The sequence below is a fragment of the Pteropus alecto genome, unplaced genomic scaffold (genome assembly GCF_000325575.1).
Source record: "Pteropus alecto unplaced genomic scaffold, ASM32557v1 scaffold86, whole genome shotgun sequence".
NCBI classification, from domain to species: Eukaryota; Metazoa; Chordata; class Mammalia; order Chiroptera; family Pteropodidae; genus Pteropus; species Pteropus alecto.
The window spans coordinates 9,913,704-9,932,291 of record NW_006442109.1 but is presented as its reverse complement, the minus strand read 5'-3'; the positions used below and the strand labels follow the sequence as shown (position 1 = coordinate 9,932,291).

Below are 18,588 nucleotides of genomic sequence, written 5' to 3'. Positions count from 1 at the left end.
ATGTTCATACTAAGCACGGTGTTTTTCTTAATTGACCTGAGCCAGTTTACACGTCAAGACTTTTCTTCTTGGTCTCCTCAGCACGTTACTCACTTTAAAGCCCAACCCCTTCTTTGGAGGAAGCAGAGAGAATGTTCAGTCAGTTCCCCCTACCCTGGCCTAGGTACGTTGCTGAGGAATTTGCACTCAGATTTTTCTGTGAGGCATCATGAGCCCTCACCTACCTCAACTTTTGGCCACCTGGTGTCCCCATAGCAGACTGCTTCAGTGAGGGGCTTGAGGGGGCAAGAAGTGACTTTGTAACCATTTAGGGAGCCATGAAATGCCAGTTAGAGAGGTAGGCCTGAATGAATGCCAGCAGGCCCTGGGTGGTTGTGGTTCAAAAAACCATGTTGTACCACAGAAGTTACAGGTGGGGTCAGAAAGGCTTCTAGAAGGCCATAGGCCTTTGCCTCTTTTTCTTTTAGTTGGTAGGATGAGGTGAGGTAGAGGGTGGTCCAAGGAGGGAGAATGCTTTGAATTGAACAATAGTTTGACTTTTTACAGCTTGTTCTGTGGGAGAGTCGGGGCTTCAGTTGCTTGTAGTTCTTTCTTGTCTCCTCCTATGTCCGAAATGGCAGAGGAAGACAAATCAGTTTCTGGGAATGTTGCTGCCTACATTAGGGCCTAAAGGCCTACAGACTATTTGCTTCAGAATTTCTTTCCCCAACTTGGCTGGCCTCACCATCTCAAGACCCTGTTATGTTTGAGCAGGCACTGGTATCTAGGTAAATAAGGCTATAGCCTGAATACTTGGTTATAATTTCTAATTTTTCCCCAATGGGAGGGATGTGGCCAAGAACATGTGGTCAAGGGAGTTGTCTACCTACCCCTAATGTGATAATGACTCAGCTTTTGTTGAGTAACAGTCGCTGTTCTCCTGGTAGTTCCAATTCAGTTCTATGGACTGATTCGTTAGTCCTAAAGCCTCAATTTATTAGTTTGTTGTTGGGTGATAAGATCTTCATGACCTAGTTCTTTTGGATACAGGCTTTCAGATTAGGGAAGTAAACAGGCAATTTATTAAAGTTGACAATAAAAGGTAGGACTTCCAAGAAGGCTGCATCACTTAGGGCAACTGTTGAGTGCTTTTGTTTTTGTTTTTTTAATTCTTAATAGAATTCCATTAAAAATCAGAAGGTTGTTGAGTGAATATAAAATCAGAGAACATCAGCACAGAGAGTTAGAAAGTCTTAAAGGAAATGTCTTTCAATCCATAGCTGGCTAATTAATTTCTTTTTCTCATTCAAGAGACCCTCAGCATCTGCATGTTTCCAGATACAATAAACAATTCTTTGCATAATCTATCATCCCCTTTATTTTTTCCCCTAATTTGTAACAGTGGGTCACTGTCACAGAGACTTTGAAAGGCAGAGTGGTTTGGTCTCCATTCTGGCAGAGTAAAGGTTGGTGACAGAAATACCAAGCTATTCACAGGGGCCAGGTACTGCGCTCAAGGGAGGTTCATATATTCAGTTCTCCTAGGGCACATGTTGAACATGTAGACTCCCAGGCCATGCTGACTGAATTGGAATTTCATGGATTGGTGCCTGGGATCTTCACTGTTAGGTCCCAAGATGATTTTTCATATTCAGAGATGAAGTGTAAGGAGTGAGTGAGGAAAAGGGGAAGAGAGAGGATGGGGAAACTGGTAAGCCCACATTACTTTTCTGTTCTCTCCATTTTACTCTCCTGTGCTGTCCTTTGCCATGTGACTTTCTTCCTGCTTTCTCTAGTCTGGACCTTGTCTACTTCCAAATCATACTTCCAAGCTCCAGGCTATCCCTTTTCCCCCATTCCCAAATCGCATTCCATTATTTTCAGCAAAGAGAAAGTCCAAAAAAACCATAGATATGACCCTTCTCTCTTTTTAAAATATTTTATTATTGGAAAACTGTATAGCCATTTTTTATCCTATAAACAATGTAATATAAACAATTAAAACAATATAAGCATAAGGCCTTGGGCTGTGACACAGTTCAGCATCAGACAGATCTGAGTGCTTTTCCACGGGTTCTCACTGTACCTCTTACAGCAATCCCACAAGGAAGCTCGTCTCTTCTGCTTTTATAAATGGGAAACCTGAGGATAACAGCTTAGAAGACTTGCTCTCCATCAATCTTATTACTTTATTAGAGGTTGCAAAGTAGTACCAGTAGGTCAAATTCAGCCCCTAGACCCATTTTGTTTGCCCTTTAATATTTTTAAATTGTTTTACATTGGAATGCCTACTGATGGGGTATTCATTCTCTGTCCAAACACGGCTCTCATTACTCTCAACTGACTTTAATAGAGTTGATTTAACTTAATTTTATCCACTCACGCCCTGAAGGCATTTGAGTTTGCAACCAAAAGTCTGCCAAATCTGGTCCACTTTCCACTGTGTAAGATCAATATCAACTCTTGATGTAGGCCCAGAAATAAACCAGCCTCAGCCACAAACCCTCCACATCAGGTGAAAAGTCTCATTCTCTCTTCTTCCTATTTTAATAGAACTGTAGGAAAGGCATCCCTGCTCTAAGACTTGCCTTCCTCAGCTCTCAATATCATTGTGAGGGTGAGTGCCAGGTCTGCCTCCCCTGTCCTGCCACCCTGTTCCAGGGAGAGTATAAAATGAGGCAACTTTGTAGAACAAAGCAGATCAGCTTCCCCTCCTTGGTGGTGCTAGTCTTCTTCCAGCAGTTTGCTCTCTGAAACACCATGAGCCTCTGTGAGTGGGCATCCCTCCAATCCCCATGTGTAGCTCAGGTGCCCCATCTCTGAGCAGCTCCTCACTAGGATGTACTTTTTCAGTCCATCAACAAATATACTTATTGGGTACTAAACACTGTTCTGGGCTATGGGAATTCAGCCAAGAATAAGGCAGGCAAAGTTTCTGTCTTCTTGGAGCTCACCTGCTAGTAAGGGATGCAGACATTAACCAGGTGATCACGTTAGTAAATACACAGTAGAGCGTTGTCACAATGGAACACAAGGGGACCTGCTGCCCCCTAACACAGTCTGACTATAATCAAAAACAATAATAAAAATAATAATAACAAAAATATTAATTTAATTAATCCTCACAAGAAGACTACCAAGCAAGTAGTGTCATCATTTTCATTTTATGGGTTTAGAGGTTTACAGCCACTGAGAAGTTAAATAATTCAGCAGCAAACTTTTCTATGGCCTGTTGAATTTCAAATGTGCCACAACTCCATGAGAACAAGACAAAAGGAACTGGGTTTACCACCAGCAGGTGAGATTTGGGTTAGACACTAGAAAGAATTCCTTGGCAATAGTTATGAGTGCATGAAAGAAAGAAGTCCCTTTTCTGGGAATTTGCTTCTCCCTCGAATTTTCTATTTTGCATAAATAACATTGTAAAAATAGGGGAATTATTCTAGAAAAAAAATATATCACTTATCATTCCACCTTGTGAATTGGGTTCTTTTTTCCATCTTTCTGAACAAGATTGAGATTGTGTTAGACGGTTGGTATGTGAGAAGGGAAGTGACTAGATCTGGTTCTGCCTGCAAGAGTCTAAAGGCAAGGATGTGGTAACAGCAGAGGTCAGCCCCTCAACACAGGCTTCCAATATCCAGAGTAACCCCAGGACACCCAGAGATGAAGACAGCTCTTCCGCAGCGGGTAGGCAACTCTGTGTGCTTCAGTAAAGGGGTCTGGATACCTTCTTACTGTTACAGGCCACTCAAGTAGGGCAGAAGGAAGGCTGTGAGGGGTAACCTGCTATTTCAGGTGAAAGAAATCAAAGCAGCATGTTATCCATGTACTTCGTGGGAAATGGGAGAGGAGAAAGGAGCAATCAGTAATCATCAGGCATAGTCAGATGAACGATTGAAATGGCTTCCAGGTCTTTAGGTGGGATCATGAGACCCCCATTGCTTAACTTCAACCCCCACTTCATTCAGCTCCAGTCCTGAGCTGGAGGCTCAACTCCTAGGGTACCTTGGGATGTCCCAGCCTGTGCTGGAGAGATCTGTCAGTGTGCTCTTCCCTAGCGATTTCCCTTAGGCCTAAGAAAATGTTTTGCATATATGAAATGCTTTAAAATTTGTGAGGTATTTTCTTTACTTTCCCTCATTTTTAAAAAATAGACGATTTTTTAGAGCAGTTTTAGGTTCAAAGCAAAATTGAGCAGATATTCCCTCATTTAAATATTGATTCTCACATCTGCCCAACAAATGGTTAGGATGGGTATTATTATCTTCATTTAGAATCACACAGTAGCAAATGGATCCTAGAGCTAATTGAGGTCTTCTGATCTCTTAATCCCCAGATACTTTCCCTTGCTTCCCACAGAGTGAATTTGGAATCTTTGCTTCCCATAAGCATGGAAACTCTGGACCACCTCTCATTCCCAGAGCTTAGAAGCAAGTTTGAGAAGTTCCTCCAAGTTTCCGCCTTGATTACAGGGGCCCGCAGAGAACACATCTGTGTACCTGGTGGAAGGCCCACCCTCTCAGGCTCTGGCAGAGGCCCTGGGACCCAGAGTTTGTACAATGCCCCACCCGATAAGCTTCTTAGAGGCGGGTATTAGCAAGGATTGGATATTCTTCCCCTGAGATGCCCTTCACACCCGACCCTGCCTTGAATTAGGATCCCATAGGAGAGCTGGGGGCAGGAGAATGGGGTGGTGTTCCCTGCTGTCTAGCTTCAGATCCACTCTTTGAGACCCTGGATTCTGACAAGTTTCCAGAACTGAGAAGATATCCAGATGTCCAGGTTTGAAGGTAAATGATGTGATTAGGTAGGGGAGATCAACTGGGGTGCCAGCTCGGCTCTGTTACATAACACAGGGACACCAGAGAGAAAGACCCTCCAAAGTATATGTAGGAGATTTGAAGTGTTGAGTTTATGGCAAGGGACAGGGTGGACAAAGGGATGGTGGAAAGACAATTATAGGAATTGAGGACAAAGAAGGAAATTCACTTATTGTGTAGTTCTTTTGCTTGTCCCTCTTTTGCTGTTTAAGACGATTGCATTTGGATCTCTAGTTAGCATGGTATGCTGGAAAGATTGGAGCATTAAAAGCCTCATCTGTACACTATTCACTAGCTTTATGACACTGAGCAAGTCATATTTCTCTGAACCTCAGTTTCTTCATGTTTCAGTATATGTGCTGCCAAAGCAAGCACAGTTTCTTCATGTTTCAACTGAGAAGTTCCACTAAACAGTGTCGGTAACTCCTTTTACCTTAACAACCTAAGATTCTATAGGTTACTCATCTCACTTCGAATAGATTATTTCATATGCAAAATTTCCAGTTGTTTTGTAATTTAATATTTACTTGGGTTGGGCCTCTATACCTTTCTTTATAAATCAAGGATTCTTTGAGGGCCTTTCATGTTCTTTCCTCCTGTGTCTTTATGTAAAATAACCCTTATGTAGCACTTGATTCTGTACAATGCACTTCACCGACTTTATGTGTTTTTACTGTCCCAAATTCCTGTGACATAGGTATTGTTGTTACTTTTTACATGCTAGGTTATTACTATTGTTATTACTATTGTTTTTTTCTATTAAATTGAATTAAAATAAATTTAAATTTAAAATATAACATGTATATAATAAAAAGGTTAAATGGTTAAAACTGAACAATAAGATATACTGAAAAGTAAGTCTCCTTTTGACCCCTGGCCTTTAGATTCCCTTTTCCAGATGTCCTTCCCGAGATTATCTTTGCATAATCAACATATATGTTATCGTGCCCATTTCACAGATGATGTACTGAGGCTCTGCCTGTCCAAGGTGACACAGCTGGTAAGCAGCAGAGCTGGGAATCCAGACCCTTGACTCCATTCACCATGTTCCTCCCACCATACTACACAGTTTAGGAAACTTCATGACATTAACTTTTAAGCTTTGTTCTCTTTCATGATATGGTAGAATCATTTTAAGTCAGTTGAAAAAAAAAACACGTCGAGCATTGATATCTCTGCCTGTCTTCCACTGCTGCCTCTTTTTGTATAAAGCTTAAAACCATATCTTCTTACCTCCCTTCTGCCTTTGATAAGGTGAAATCTATGGCCTGGGTCACCAACTATGGGTGACTGAGCTCCCAGCAGCTCAGGCTTGGACCTGAGAAGTGCTTGCAGACCTCTTCCAGGGAGGCCAGGGAGGGCTGGGTAGACCCAGATCAAGAACCTAAGTTTCTGGCAGGCCTACACAGCACAGAGGACCCCCAGATGCTCTTTCTCCCATGAACAGTCATTGCCCCTTGGAGCAGGGGGCAGAGATAATTTTGCTCCAACTGCTTCCACCCAAAGTCCCCTGCATGAATTGTCACTGTTCCAAATGAGGATTTGGTGGGTCCCAGCTTGCCTCTTAAGGGCAAATAACTTCTTTTTCCCCGCTCTAGGTTTGTGGATATCTCTTGGTTGGGCTTCATGGAGAAATCTTCCCTGATCACCAACCTGCATCCCACAGCCCCCTTCTTCCAATGGACAGAATGAGAGGCCTTCTGTAATCCAGCATAACTGGCCATCATGGGGAAATTGATCAGGATGGGAGTGCAGGAAAGGCGGTTACTTCGGCCAAAACGGCTTCGTTGTAGTCGCTTCCTCTTCCTGTTGGGAATATTGATCATTGGTTCCACCTATCAGCACCTGAGGAGCCCCCAGGGCCTCCCAACACTGTGGGCAGCGGTCTCTTCTGAACACCCTGTGAAACTTGCCAGCCGGGACCTCCTCAACAATGAGATGATGACCGTGAGCAGTGACCCTCCAAAAGCTAGCTCTGAAATAGAAGGTGAGACACAGGTGCCCCAAGCCACAGTGGACAGGAATGAAGCAACATCTGGCATAACAATGGAAAACATCCCCAATACGCCCAGAACAACAGCCGACATCTCTCCAACAATACCTGAGAATAACTACAGCCCAACAGCAGCAGGCACAGAAAGAATGAAGGAAAACACCCCAACCACACCCAGTGGAAGACAGAATCACTACACCCCAACTTTAAGCAGATCAACAGTAAAGAATTATACCCCAGTAACATCCAGGGGAGAAATGAAGAGCTACCACCCAACTCAAGCCAGAGGCAAGGTGAAGAAATACACTCCATCCTTACCTGGTAGAATAGTAAACGATTATGCCTCATCCACACTCATGACACTGACAAGGAGCCATGGGATCATCCCTAGAACAACAGTGAAAGAGAGTGAAACTATGGCGACTTACAAAACATTGGAGACCAACCCCTCCAAGGGAATAGTGGAAGAAACCACTCCAACTACTCTCAAAGAAATTGATAACACCCCACCTTTCCTGATAAATGATATAGAAACAAACATCTTAACTTCTCAAAGTATGGTGGAAAAGAACACCCTGACTACCCCCAGAAGAGTGGATGATAACAGCTCAACCAACCCTCAGGGATTAATGGGAAAGAACAACTTCACAACTTCCCAGGAAAAGGTCCTGGAGCACACCACAGCCATCTCTGAGGGGCAGGTGACAACTAGCACCTTGTCAGGCAGCAGCCCAGCAGAAACCAAAGCTTCTACTGCTGCTTGGAGGGTTAGGAATCCCTCATCCAGAACCAGTACACCAACCACTGGAATATCCTTGGCCACACTCCGGGGGCTGGCAAAGAAACCATCCACAGGACCCAGCACTTCAGCAACCCCCAGCATCAGGGAAAATCCGACCACTCAGGTCCGTCACTGTATTGTTGTGGAGCCAGCCCCAGCCATGCCTACTGCCCCCTCCTCCAGCCTGACAACGGCCCTGCTCCCAGAGGTGCCCAGTCCCAGTTTCTCAGCACTGCCCCCCAGCCGACCAGACCACCACTCCAAGGCAGAGTACCCCCCAGACCTGTTCAGTGTGGAGCAGCGGCAACAGGGCTGGGTACTCCTGCACATCTTTGGCATGATGTATGTGTTTGTGGCCTTGGCCATTGTGTGTGATGAGTACTTCGTCCCAGCCCTGGGTGTCATCACGGACAAGCTGCAGATCTCTGAGGATGTGGCAGGCGCCACGTTCATGGCTGCTGGAGGTTCTGCCCCTGAGCTGTTCACCTCCCTCATTGGCGTCTTCATCTCCCACAGCAATGTGGGCATCGGCACCATTGTGGGCTCTGCTGTGTTCAACATCCTCTTTGTCATCGGCACCTGTGCCCTCTTCTCCAGAGAGATCCTCAACCTTACCTGGTGGCCCTTGTTCCGTGATGTCTCCTTCTACATCCTTGACCTGATGATGCTCATTCTCTTCTTCCTGGACAGCCTCATTGTCTGGTGGGAAAGCCTGCTGCTGCTGCTGGCCTATGCCTTCTATGTGTTCACCATGAAGTGGAACAAGAAGCTCGAGCTCTGGGTGAAAGAGCAGCTCAGCAAGTGGCCAGCGGCCAAGGTCATGGCCGTAGGGGACCTCAACAAGGTAAGAACAGGCTAGCTCAGGCTTCTCTAGACATTTGGGGGCAAAAGGGTGGGGGTAAGCCAGGAGTTGAAGAGTGGAAAGTGCTGGGTCAGACCTCAAGAGATGGATGTTCTGGTTCCTTTGCTCTTCATTCAACATTTAGAGTCCAATTTTTTTTGCCAGGCACTATGCTGGAGCGTTTGCAAGAGTGACCTTGGCTCATCCCCCAATCACCCTATAAAATGGTTATTATGATCTCCCACTGGCAGAGGAAGAAACTGAGGCCTAATTATATTAAACTACTTGTTCAATGTCACGCAGCAAAGAGGCAGTGGAGCCAGAGTTTGAACAAAGGGTGGTCTGACTGGGTCTTTGGAAATGACATTTGAGCTGGGATTTAGAAAATGTCCAAAAAAATACCAGGCATGGAAAAATGATAATTTTCCATGGTGTTTAGGGTTTATTCAGCACCTTCACTTTTGTTTAACCTTATTTGTTCACATTTCAGACTTGGAGGGTCTGGTGGCTTGGAGGGGGTCTTGGGAAGCGGGGAGAGGTTTTCTTTGGTTTTGTTTTTTATTTTAAAATATTGGAGAAGATAGGAGCTCTACTCATCTCGAGAAGCCAGCCATGGGTGCAGAGCCCTCTCTCTGTGCTGACTGGAGACCAAATACTGAGAGCTCTAACCCTGGGGCTTTCTCTTGGTCCCAAAATTCCTTTCCAAGACATTATGTCTCCACAAAGGACCTTTCAACTAAATTCATTGATGATTCCATAACCTGGAAGATTAATTTGGTTAAGTGATCTCTAAAAATTCATCTCAAAGTTATTTGTTCCTTGAGATTCCAAAGTGAGGACACCTTACAGATCACAGACCCCAATTCTCTCCTTCTTCTAAAGTTTGAGTTTGGGGAAAGGTTGGCTTATAGCCTGCCTGTCACGGTCTCAGAGAAGCCACTGGTGTGAGCAGAATTTCTCATGCAAAGAGTGGAAGGACTTAGCTACCTAATCCAGAGCAGTTTTGATGAATGGGCAGGATGAAGAACAAACTGAGTGGATATATCTAGGAGATATATGATGCAAAGGAGAAGAAATATATATCCTTTAGGATTTTTGAGATAATGTGGTGTTCTGGCCGGAGCATGGAACAGAGAGTCAGGAAACTTGGGTTCTAATCTGATTTTGCCTTTGAATAACTGTGTGACTTTGGACAGGTCTCTTTTCTTTTCTGAGGAAATGACAAAGTCCAGCTAATCACCAAAAGGTCCTGTCTAGCTCTCACATTCATTGGTAATGTCCTGTGTCCAAGAGAGTTCAGTTCTGGCAGGCCCAGAACAGTGATTATTTGTCTGATCTGGCCAACAGAGCTCTAATTACCTTATTTGCAGATTGCCCCCAAAGGAGAAATGTGCTGCCCAAGATCATATAGGCAGCAGATATCAGAATTGGAATCCAGTATGCTAACCCCCCATTTAGCACTATTTCCCACCAGACTACTGCTTCATGAAGTCAGAGGCTTAAAAAAGAAAGGAAAGCTCGGAATGTTACATCACTTATTATGAAGAAATAGGGGTCTTCTTCCTAATGAAATTCTCAGGGCCGGCCTTGCTGATGGTGGCCATGAAGACTGGTACTTTCCTTTGAGAAAAGCATCTACTGCCTGGTAGACATCAGGTCAGCCATTTTCAAAATGCCTGACTTGCTTCCCAGTCCTTCACAGTAATTCTATTTTATTTAAACTCTATAAATTCTGAATTTTCCATTTTGTCAGAGCCAGATCATCAAAGCAAAGCTTGCCAAGTAAGTGAAGCGTAATCATGATTTCAAAAGAGAATTTGTAACCTACTTGAGAGATTCTTCAAGGGCTTTCTTAGTAGGTCTTTGCCAACCAGTGAGAATAGTGCTTATTATACCTCTGTCCTTAGCTATTTGTTGAAACAGATCCAGGGTGATTTTTGAATAACAGCATTATTTTTAAAAAGCGGATTGAATTTCTAGCAAATCTATATCTGGAAAGCAAATCTATATCTATTTCAAATTAAAGACCTATAGTTACGGCTTTCTAGCACTAACTCCTGCCTGCTAAAAACTAGTCTAAATAACTCAAGAAGTATAGCTGTTTTAAAAAATAATCTAGATTTGGAGTTTCACCCCATGTTTTTTATAGCCAAGGAGAGGGAGAATTGCCTTTGCTGAATCTTTTTTTTTCTTTTCAACTGAAATATGAATCATTTTCTATTTCATTCTTTTAAAAAATATTTTTCAATTAGAGTTGACATTCAATCTTATATTATGTTAGTTTCATCTTCGCTTTATGTCTTTATGTCTTTGTTTGGCTGTCCAAGATCTGTGATCTGGTTAGAGGGAGATCAGTTATCTTGCACTGTGCTGATAGACTGAGGGCAGTAAGCCATTCTGTTTTGAATTCATGAAGCGTTTCTCTAAAAATCCAGTCTTTGATCTGGTAAACTATGTTGGTATTCCTTCCGGTGGTTTATGCAAGGATGTGTACTCACCCCTGTAAATTATTTTACTTTAATTATAAACACATATACATTGTTCCCTCACTCACTTTTACTGACTTATTGGTTCATATCTCTCTCTGTCTAATAGGTCTATTCTTTGAATATCACTTCAGGAAGGCAGGGGGGTGGGGTGGACATGAGGGAAACTGGGCTTATTTAAATAGCCACACCCCAAAGGTGAAGAATTCAGAGAGAAGTGAGACAAGGCCAGACACGGTGGTAGGGAGCCAAGAAAGATATCTGGGGAGGTGAGGTCAGAGCCCCAGCTGCTCAGGAAGTCTAAGTAGCAGAAAGAGAAGTTGAGGGCCATGGGATCTACTCCTCTTGGAGAGAAATAGGAACAGGAAAGACATCCTCTTCCTCTGTTGCTAGCCTAGGGTGAGGTACAGAAGGGGAGGCTCATCATTTCCACTAAATGGGGGAACAGTCTTTGTAGCTCCCAAAGGACTGAACCCAGGGTCTCATCCCTAGCAGAAGCTCCATAACTATTTGATTCAATTTCCTCAGGGAACCCTAACAGTTTCAAGAGAGAAAGGAGTGGGGGAGGGAATCCATACTTATGGAGGGCCTATTCCATATTTACATTATCTCAACAACTTCTCATAAAAACCATACAAGGAATAGATTGTTATCTTCATTTTAGAGGCTCAGAGATGATAGTCAACTCAGCCAAAGTTTGACAGCTCATGAATCTGGTTTATATATCTATATATCTGAGTTTTAACCCAGGCTCCATTGCCGACTACCTCTGTTACCCTGGGTAAGTCAATACAATTCAACAAACCTTTATTATTAAGCACATGAATGAAAATCAATGTGAGAAATAAAAAGACTATGTCCCTTCCCGTAAAAGAGACAGGCATGGAGAAGAGGAACTATAATACCGGGAACACTGCAAAGTGCTACAAAATCACTTTGCTTTTCATCCAGGCCTGAGATTGCTCATCTGTAAAGTAAATGGGATGAACTAGTGTAGAGATTGGCAGACGTTTACTGTGAAAGGTTAGATAGTAAATACTTTAGCCTTTGCAGACCATAGATTCTGTCACAACTACTTAACTCTGTCCTCATGTGAAAGCAGCCACAGACAATATGTAAACAAATGTGAATGGCCATGTGGTGTTTTACTAAGAGCAATATACTCACAGATGTTCTCCTACCTGAACAACTTGGAGACTGTAAGATCAGCAGAAAACAATTCATTTTCTTACTGAATATGCACCCTACTGATATCTGTGGAGTTTCTGAGCTGGAGGACCTTTCACTTTACTCTTCATTCTGCTCTGATAATCTAGAACCAGGATAAAAGTTTTTTGGGGAATGATTCTAATCAGAATTTACTTAAGAGTATTTCCAGAAAAAATAAATGACATAGCATCAGACATATATACTATTTTAGACATAATAACTATTTTAGGGTCTTTCGACACAGGTTAAAAAAAATCAAATCCTAAAATATTTTAGATAACATTGTCAAACTGACAAATTGCTTTGAGGAATTACCCCAATATGGAGATGGTAAATGTTTGTATAGTTTATCAACAATCTTAGTTTGCTTTGAAACTTTATACCTGATTTTGAAGCTCTCAATGCATTTGTTCTGGTGAAAAATACCTTTCTGACCTGCTTTGACCATGCATACTCACAGAAAGGCAACTAACAGCAATATTGAGGTGCTAGCCTGGCTGAAAAGTCTTATCTGTATTTGAAGGATGATGGGCCCTTCTTCAAAGAGAGAGTTATGAGCTTAGTTAGGAAGGATCAGTCTTTTTCATGAGATGCTGATTGGCAAGACAGCCCGTGGGATGCCAGTGATGAGAAGGGATGCAAGGTGGGGAATGAGTCTGGTCCGGGCCCCTTGGAAAACCCCATCCCCACATTCTGCCCCCAATATACTTCAGAATGTGAAACACTGGAGGAAAGACTGTTATTTTTTTCTAAATGCATAGGAGGCTGTTTTCTTTCGGGCAGGATCATTTATTATACTAACCAACAGGAATCCCAAGCAGACAAACCTGGTGCCTCCTTAGGTTTCTTGTCAAGGTTGACATTTACCCCAAGGGCTTCCATCAGTGGCCTGTACTGCCATCTGCCTGCTGTGGAGACAGGGTGGGTATGGACAGGAAGCAGCCACCGGTTTCCTCATGCCTCTGTGGGCCTGGCCCATGCTAGGCTGCAGGAAATCTACTGTACTCTCAAAGAGCCCATCCTAGCCTGGCCTGAGGGGTTCCCTCCTTTAACTCCTTGAATTATAGTCAGCTTCCCCCCACTTGTCAGGAAAAGATGGTAAGAATAAAATTCTCAATTTAAAGACTTTCTTTCCTCATAACATTTTCTTAAGCTTTTAGCATTCCCCTGCTAGTGGATGCTAGCAGACAGATGACAAAGTGAATGCATAAGAAACAAACAAATATTAACAGAAAAACTCAAACATCTGATCATGCCTGGATCAGTATATTGTTTTTTTCATGAGTGTGTGTATTTTTGTAGTTGATTTTACATGCATTCAAGCAACACAGTATATTTTCTCCTAGTGTATATGATGGGATTAAATGTAAAATTAGATATTCATGGTATTCTACAAAGAACAGCATAATTTCTAGATGCTCTGCCACCTGTATAAATTGGAATCATAAATCCAATAGAAAATTTTTTAGTATGGGGGAGCAGGCATGTGGATTATAAATGAGAATAACAAATTAAGAAGATAATTTCAGAGTGGGACAAGTGCCGTGAAGGAAACAAGCAGTGCATGTAGTGGGGAGTGCCTGTAGGTAACAGGCCCCCTTTAGTGAGGGAGAGCAAGAGGGTGCCTCTTGGAGGAGGAGAAATCCAAGTAAAGATCTACAGAATAAGGGAAATACCCCATGTTCCATGGGAAAGAAGTCCAGAAGAAGAAACAGTGTTTGCAAAGGTTCAGAGTGGGGAAAGAGCTTGATGCATTAGAGGAAAGAACTGAAGGTCAGTGTGATTAGTGAGTAAGGGGAGAGTGGTACAGGATAATGCTGGAGAGGAAGGCGGAAGCTGCTTCATGCAGGGCCCTGTGAATCAGATCTGGAGTTTGGATTTTACTTGACGCTCAATAGGGAATGTTGTAATGAAGATATTTAAAAAGTCACTTCCTAACTGCTGTGTAGAGAATGAATTGTAGATGTATAAAGATGGAAGCAGGAAGTCCAGTTAGGAGGCTGTTGTGAGCATCCATAACAAATATCTATTCGAGGGATTTGAGAGATGTTTTGAATACAGAATCATCCGAACTTTATGATGAAGTGGATGTGGATGATGAGAGAGCAGAAGTCAAGGTTTTTGGCTTGAGCATCAGGATGGATGATGGTGCCATCTAGTGAGAGAGGGAAGACAAGAGGAAGAACAGGTTTAGGGAAACTCAAGAGTTCCTACTCTGAAATGGTGAGTTTGGGTGCCTATGTCACCTCCAAGTGGATATGTCTAAGAGGAAGTTGCACAAATGGGCCTAAAGCTTAAGAACAAAGTCTAGGCTAGAAGTAGAAAGATGTGAATCACCAACAAATGTATGGTAATTAAGCTCAAAGACTGGTTGATGCTACTCTGAAAGAGAGAAACAGATAGTTTAGGATTAAGCCCTCAAGAACTTCAACTTTCATTTATTTGACAAACATTTATTGAGTCCCCTTGAGGGCCTGGGTATACAGTGAGAAGTAAGACACAGTCCTAGACCTCAAGGAGCTCAGTCTAGAAGAGGAGTGTGAGTTGATCCATGTTTTGTGGAGGCTGACACGCTAAGAAAAAGAATATAAAACCATAGCTACAAAATTAAGTATGAGGCCTTGGCAAGGGTTTATGTAGGGGAAAGATGGGTCCTAGAGTTTAAGCTTCGTCAGCTCTACAGGAAATCCTCCTCAGTGGGGAAAACAGACAAGTAAAACTAATAGTTATCATATTATGTGTAATGATATGGATAAGTGCCGAGGGATGTAGTACTGTAGAGAGTAGGCAGCTCAACAGCCCAGAGTTAGGGAAGGCTTCCTGAAAGGCAAGCAAGGGTTGGCTGACTGAATAAAGGGTAGGGAGTCTTCTAGGCATGTGTAAAGTCCAGGGAAATAAGAGAGTGTTAGGAGACTGTAACTGTGCTGTCCAATATGGTGGCCACTAGCAACATGTGACTACTGAGCTCTTAAAGCTGGGCTAGTCCGAATTGATGAGATATGCTGTAAGTATAACACACTGGATTTCAAAGGCTTAGTATGAAAAAAATGTAAACTATCTCATTAATATTTTAAATATTATATTAAGTTATAATATTTAGTATGTTAGGTTAAATAAAGTATATTATTAAAATTAATTTTACCTGTTTATTTTACTTCTTAAAAAAATGTGGCTACTCAAAAAATTAAAATTATGTATGTGGCTTGTATTCTGTTCCTATTGGACAGGGCTGGACTAGAGGTAAGCAGGAGGCTGGTGTGTGTTCAGCTGAGTCTGGGCTACCTCCTGAAGAAAGTGGGCCCCTGGATGCAGAGGAGGGACATAATATGCTTTGCTCAGAAAATTACTGGCTGAGGGGTGGAGAATGAATCAGAAGAGGAACAGGTCAGAAGTCAGGAGGCTGTTGCAGGATTGTAGGCAGGAGAATGGAGAGATGAGGCCAAATTTGAGGACTTTCAGGAACTAGGTTTGACAGCTAATTGGACGTTGGCTGTAAGAGAGAAGAAGGAATTTGGGTAGACTTTTGGGTTTCCAGCCTAGATAAATGAGGGAATCAGGGTACAAGACTATACTGAGTGAAGGGCTAAGTGAAGAATATAACCTGGGTGAAGGCAGGACTCAGACCAGGGACTCAGTAAATATTTGGTAAATGAATGTTTTTTAACAATCGCAGAATAAAATGTGTGGTTCAGGGATTGTGTCCTGGACGGCCTAGAAGGGGAGAGGTAGATTAACTGCTGTGTCAGTGGGAGATGGCACTTGGAAGTGAGGAGGACAAGCTGAAGGGCTATCACCTTTGCCTCCTCGGGTTCCTGTGAACAGTTCCCATTGCTCATTCTCAGCAAGATGCATCACAGGTGGTGCTGGCTTGACTGGCATGAAGAGATCCTCTTCAGTTTCCTTGGCCCCTTGGCTAATTTTTATGAGAACATGGGGTGATGAGGTTGAAGAAAGAGGAGGCAGAATGGTGTGGTATGAGAAGTGGATGTGGGAATGTGTTTGTAATAAGGGCATATTCTGGGACTCAGAGAGAAATATTTTGGCTTGAACAAATCTGAATGCCAGAGAAATCATTAGATGTGTATATCATGGGACAAAAGTGGGTCTCTCCGGTCTGTCTGTGGACAGAACCAACCATCCCAAAGGGCAGCCTGGCTCCTCATCATTCTTTTCCTCTAAGAACTCATTGGATGAGGGTTGGACATGATAAACAGGGAGATGGCTGGGGCAGTGGGGGTCAGTGCTATAGACTCCAGTTTCCCAGTAAACTGACAGGTGTGTCATGAAAGAGTCAGGAGATTTGCTCAGAAAATCCACCGTGCACCCTTCATATTTAGAATAGTTATTTCTGGAGGTTGGTGGGGTAGGGGAGGCAATGGGAAGGTGAAGACAATGACTGGGACAGCCATTAGTGACCCTAATACCTGAAGATAGCACTAGAGGACAGTTGGGAGTATCTACTCATTCAGTTCACCTTTACTGAGCACCTACTGTGTATAAGACACTATGCAACAGGCTAAGGGAACAGAAATGACTGTATCACTGCATGGCAAAAAAAAAAAAAAAAAAATGGAGCAAAATAAAGACAAAATAGAGAACCAAATGTATATGAACACTTGATTTACGATAAAAGAATAGTAAAGCAATGAAGAGAGAATGATCTTTTCAACAAAATGTCTGGTCAGCTGGAAAAATTATACTGACCCCTGTCTCACACCATACTCAAAAAAAAAAAAGGAGTCTAACTGGTAGACAACTCATGTATGTGAAAAGTTAAACAATGATTTCTTTTTTTTAATGGCATTGCAAGGCAGTAATACAAAGTGGCAAGCCTAGTGGTCCAGACAGTAAGTACTGTGAACTTAATGAGTCTTCATCTTGGATTTTCTAGTGCTGCCCCATTTCCCACCTGGCTGCCCTATAGCTTCCCCAGGGCACTAGCACTCATTTGATTACAGAGCCAATCTACGGCCATACCACCCTGAACGCGCCTGATCTTGTCTGATTACAGAGCCAGATTTTGGTATCACAAAATATGATCACTGTTGTTATATAGCTTTCAAAGAGAAATGTGTCATAGTGAGCTGAAGTGAGGGTGGGGCAGATGGGGCTATTTGGGAAAGCTTATCTAAGAATTCACCCTGAATTTTCTGAAAATTTGATAGACATTGAAGGGTGGAGAAGGCATTTGAGGCAGAGGGAAAAGGCATACATGAGGGAATAGGATCTGGAATAGATTAGGTATATTTAGAAGACAATTTCTTTACTTAAATATTTATTGAACCCTTGCTAAGCGCCCAGCGGTGTTTTTGTGCTGGACACACATGGTAAATGAAATAGGCAGTCTGCCTTCAAGATGCTTGCGGGGTAGTCAATTTATTTGCATGTTTGAGGGGTAGTCAATTTATTTGCATGTTTGCTAATATATAAATAACATACGAATAAATTGGAGAAAGCGCTATGAAGGAAAAGAACAGAAGTCAATAAAAGAGAATTAGATGGGCACTCTGAGATGAGGGCTTCAAGGTGGGAAAAGAGGATGGCACATTTGAGGGACTGAAAGACAGGTGGCGTTACTGGACTGTGGTGAGTGGACACAATTGACTGGGATTAATGTGTGCGGGCTGAAGACAGGCTGTGGAAGGACAGATTATCTCTGGGTGTGTTTCTGTGTTCCATCTCTCTCTCTCTCTGGAGAGAGAGGAAACTAGGGAAAAATAGTGTGAGTCTCTCCAAACATCTTGTGACTTCTGTCCCTGTTTGCAGCCAGGTGATGGGGCAGTTGCGGTAGATGAGCTACAGGATAACAAGAAGCTAAAGGTGGGTGCCATGTGGAGTTTACCCAGTGAGGATATGGGAGAGTCACAGACTCAGGGCACTGTGGCTCTGATGCTGAGGATCTTGGGCTGGGCTCAAGCCTGGGAAGCTTCTGGGAGTGCTGCCAGGGTGAGCCAGGGAAGGAGTGGGCTTTTTGCCAAAGGGACTCTCACCACGAGGAGGCCTTCGAGGAGGTGCTAGTTTGAGAGCTAAGTCTAGAGTGTCACTGCTCACTCTGCCATTAGCTTGCTGTGAGAGCTTGGGCCTCAGATTCTGCATCTGTAAAATGATTGGATTAGATGAACTCAAGTCCAACTTTATAGTCCCGATGTGCCATGATTGATCTGAAAGCCTAATTCCTGTGGCTTTGGAACACCCAGACCTAAGAGAACCATTGGAGGGGCTCTGGAGGTGGGAGAGTCTGAGGTTTCTGGAAAACTGTGTCTTAGCTGACTTTGGCCTATGGGATATTTGGGAAGAGGTATGGGAACCTTAAAGAGGAGAGGTGGGGACTGAATGAAACCTCACCTGTCCACAACCTAGGCCTGTTGTAAAGTACTATGTTACCACAGCCACTAGATGGCAGAAGAGCTCAGAGCCAGAGGGATGGGGAAGAGGAAAGGGCAGGGGATGGAGGAACTGAGCAAACATCTGTCTTT

At 43.1% G+C, this 18,588-nt stretch overlaps 1 protein-coding gene across 4 annotated transcripts in view; it reads left to right on the top strand.

The window, feature by feature from the left end:
• Positions 1-6,527: 6,527 nt before the first annotated feature.
• The window catches only part of SLC24A1 (solute carrier family 24 member 1), a 30,053-nt gene continuing 17,992 nt past the window's right edge, over positions 6,528-18,588 (top strand). For 2 of the 4 annotated variants that reach the window (XM_015595873.2, XM_006920249.2), the window contains exons 1-2: positions 6,528-8,420; positions 17,879-17,932. In XM_015595873.2, the coding sequence (XP_015451359.1) occupies positions 6,528-8,420; positions 17,879-17,932 (1,947 nt within the window). The remainder of the gene's footprint in view (positions 8,421-17,878; positions 17,933-18,588) is intronic. The other 2 variants (XM_015595874.2, XM_006920250.2) reach the window with 1 other exon arrangement.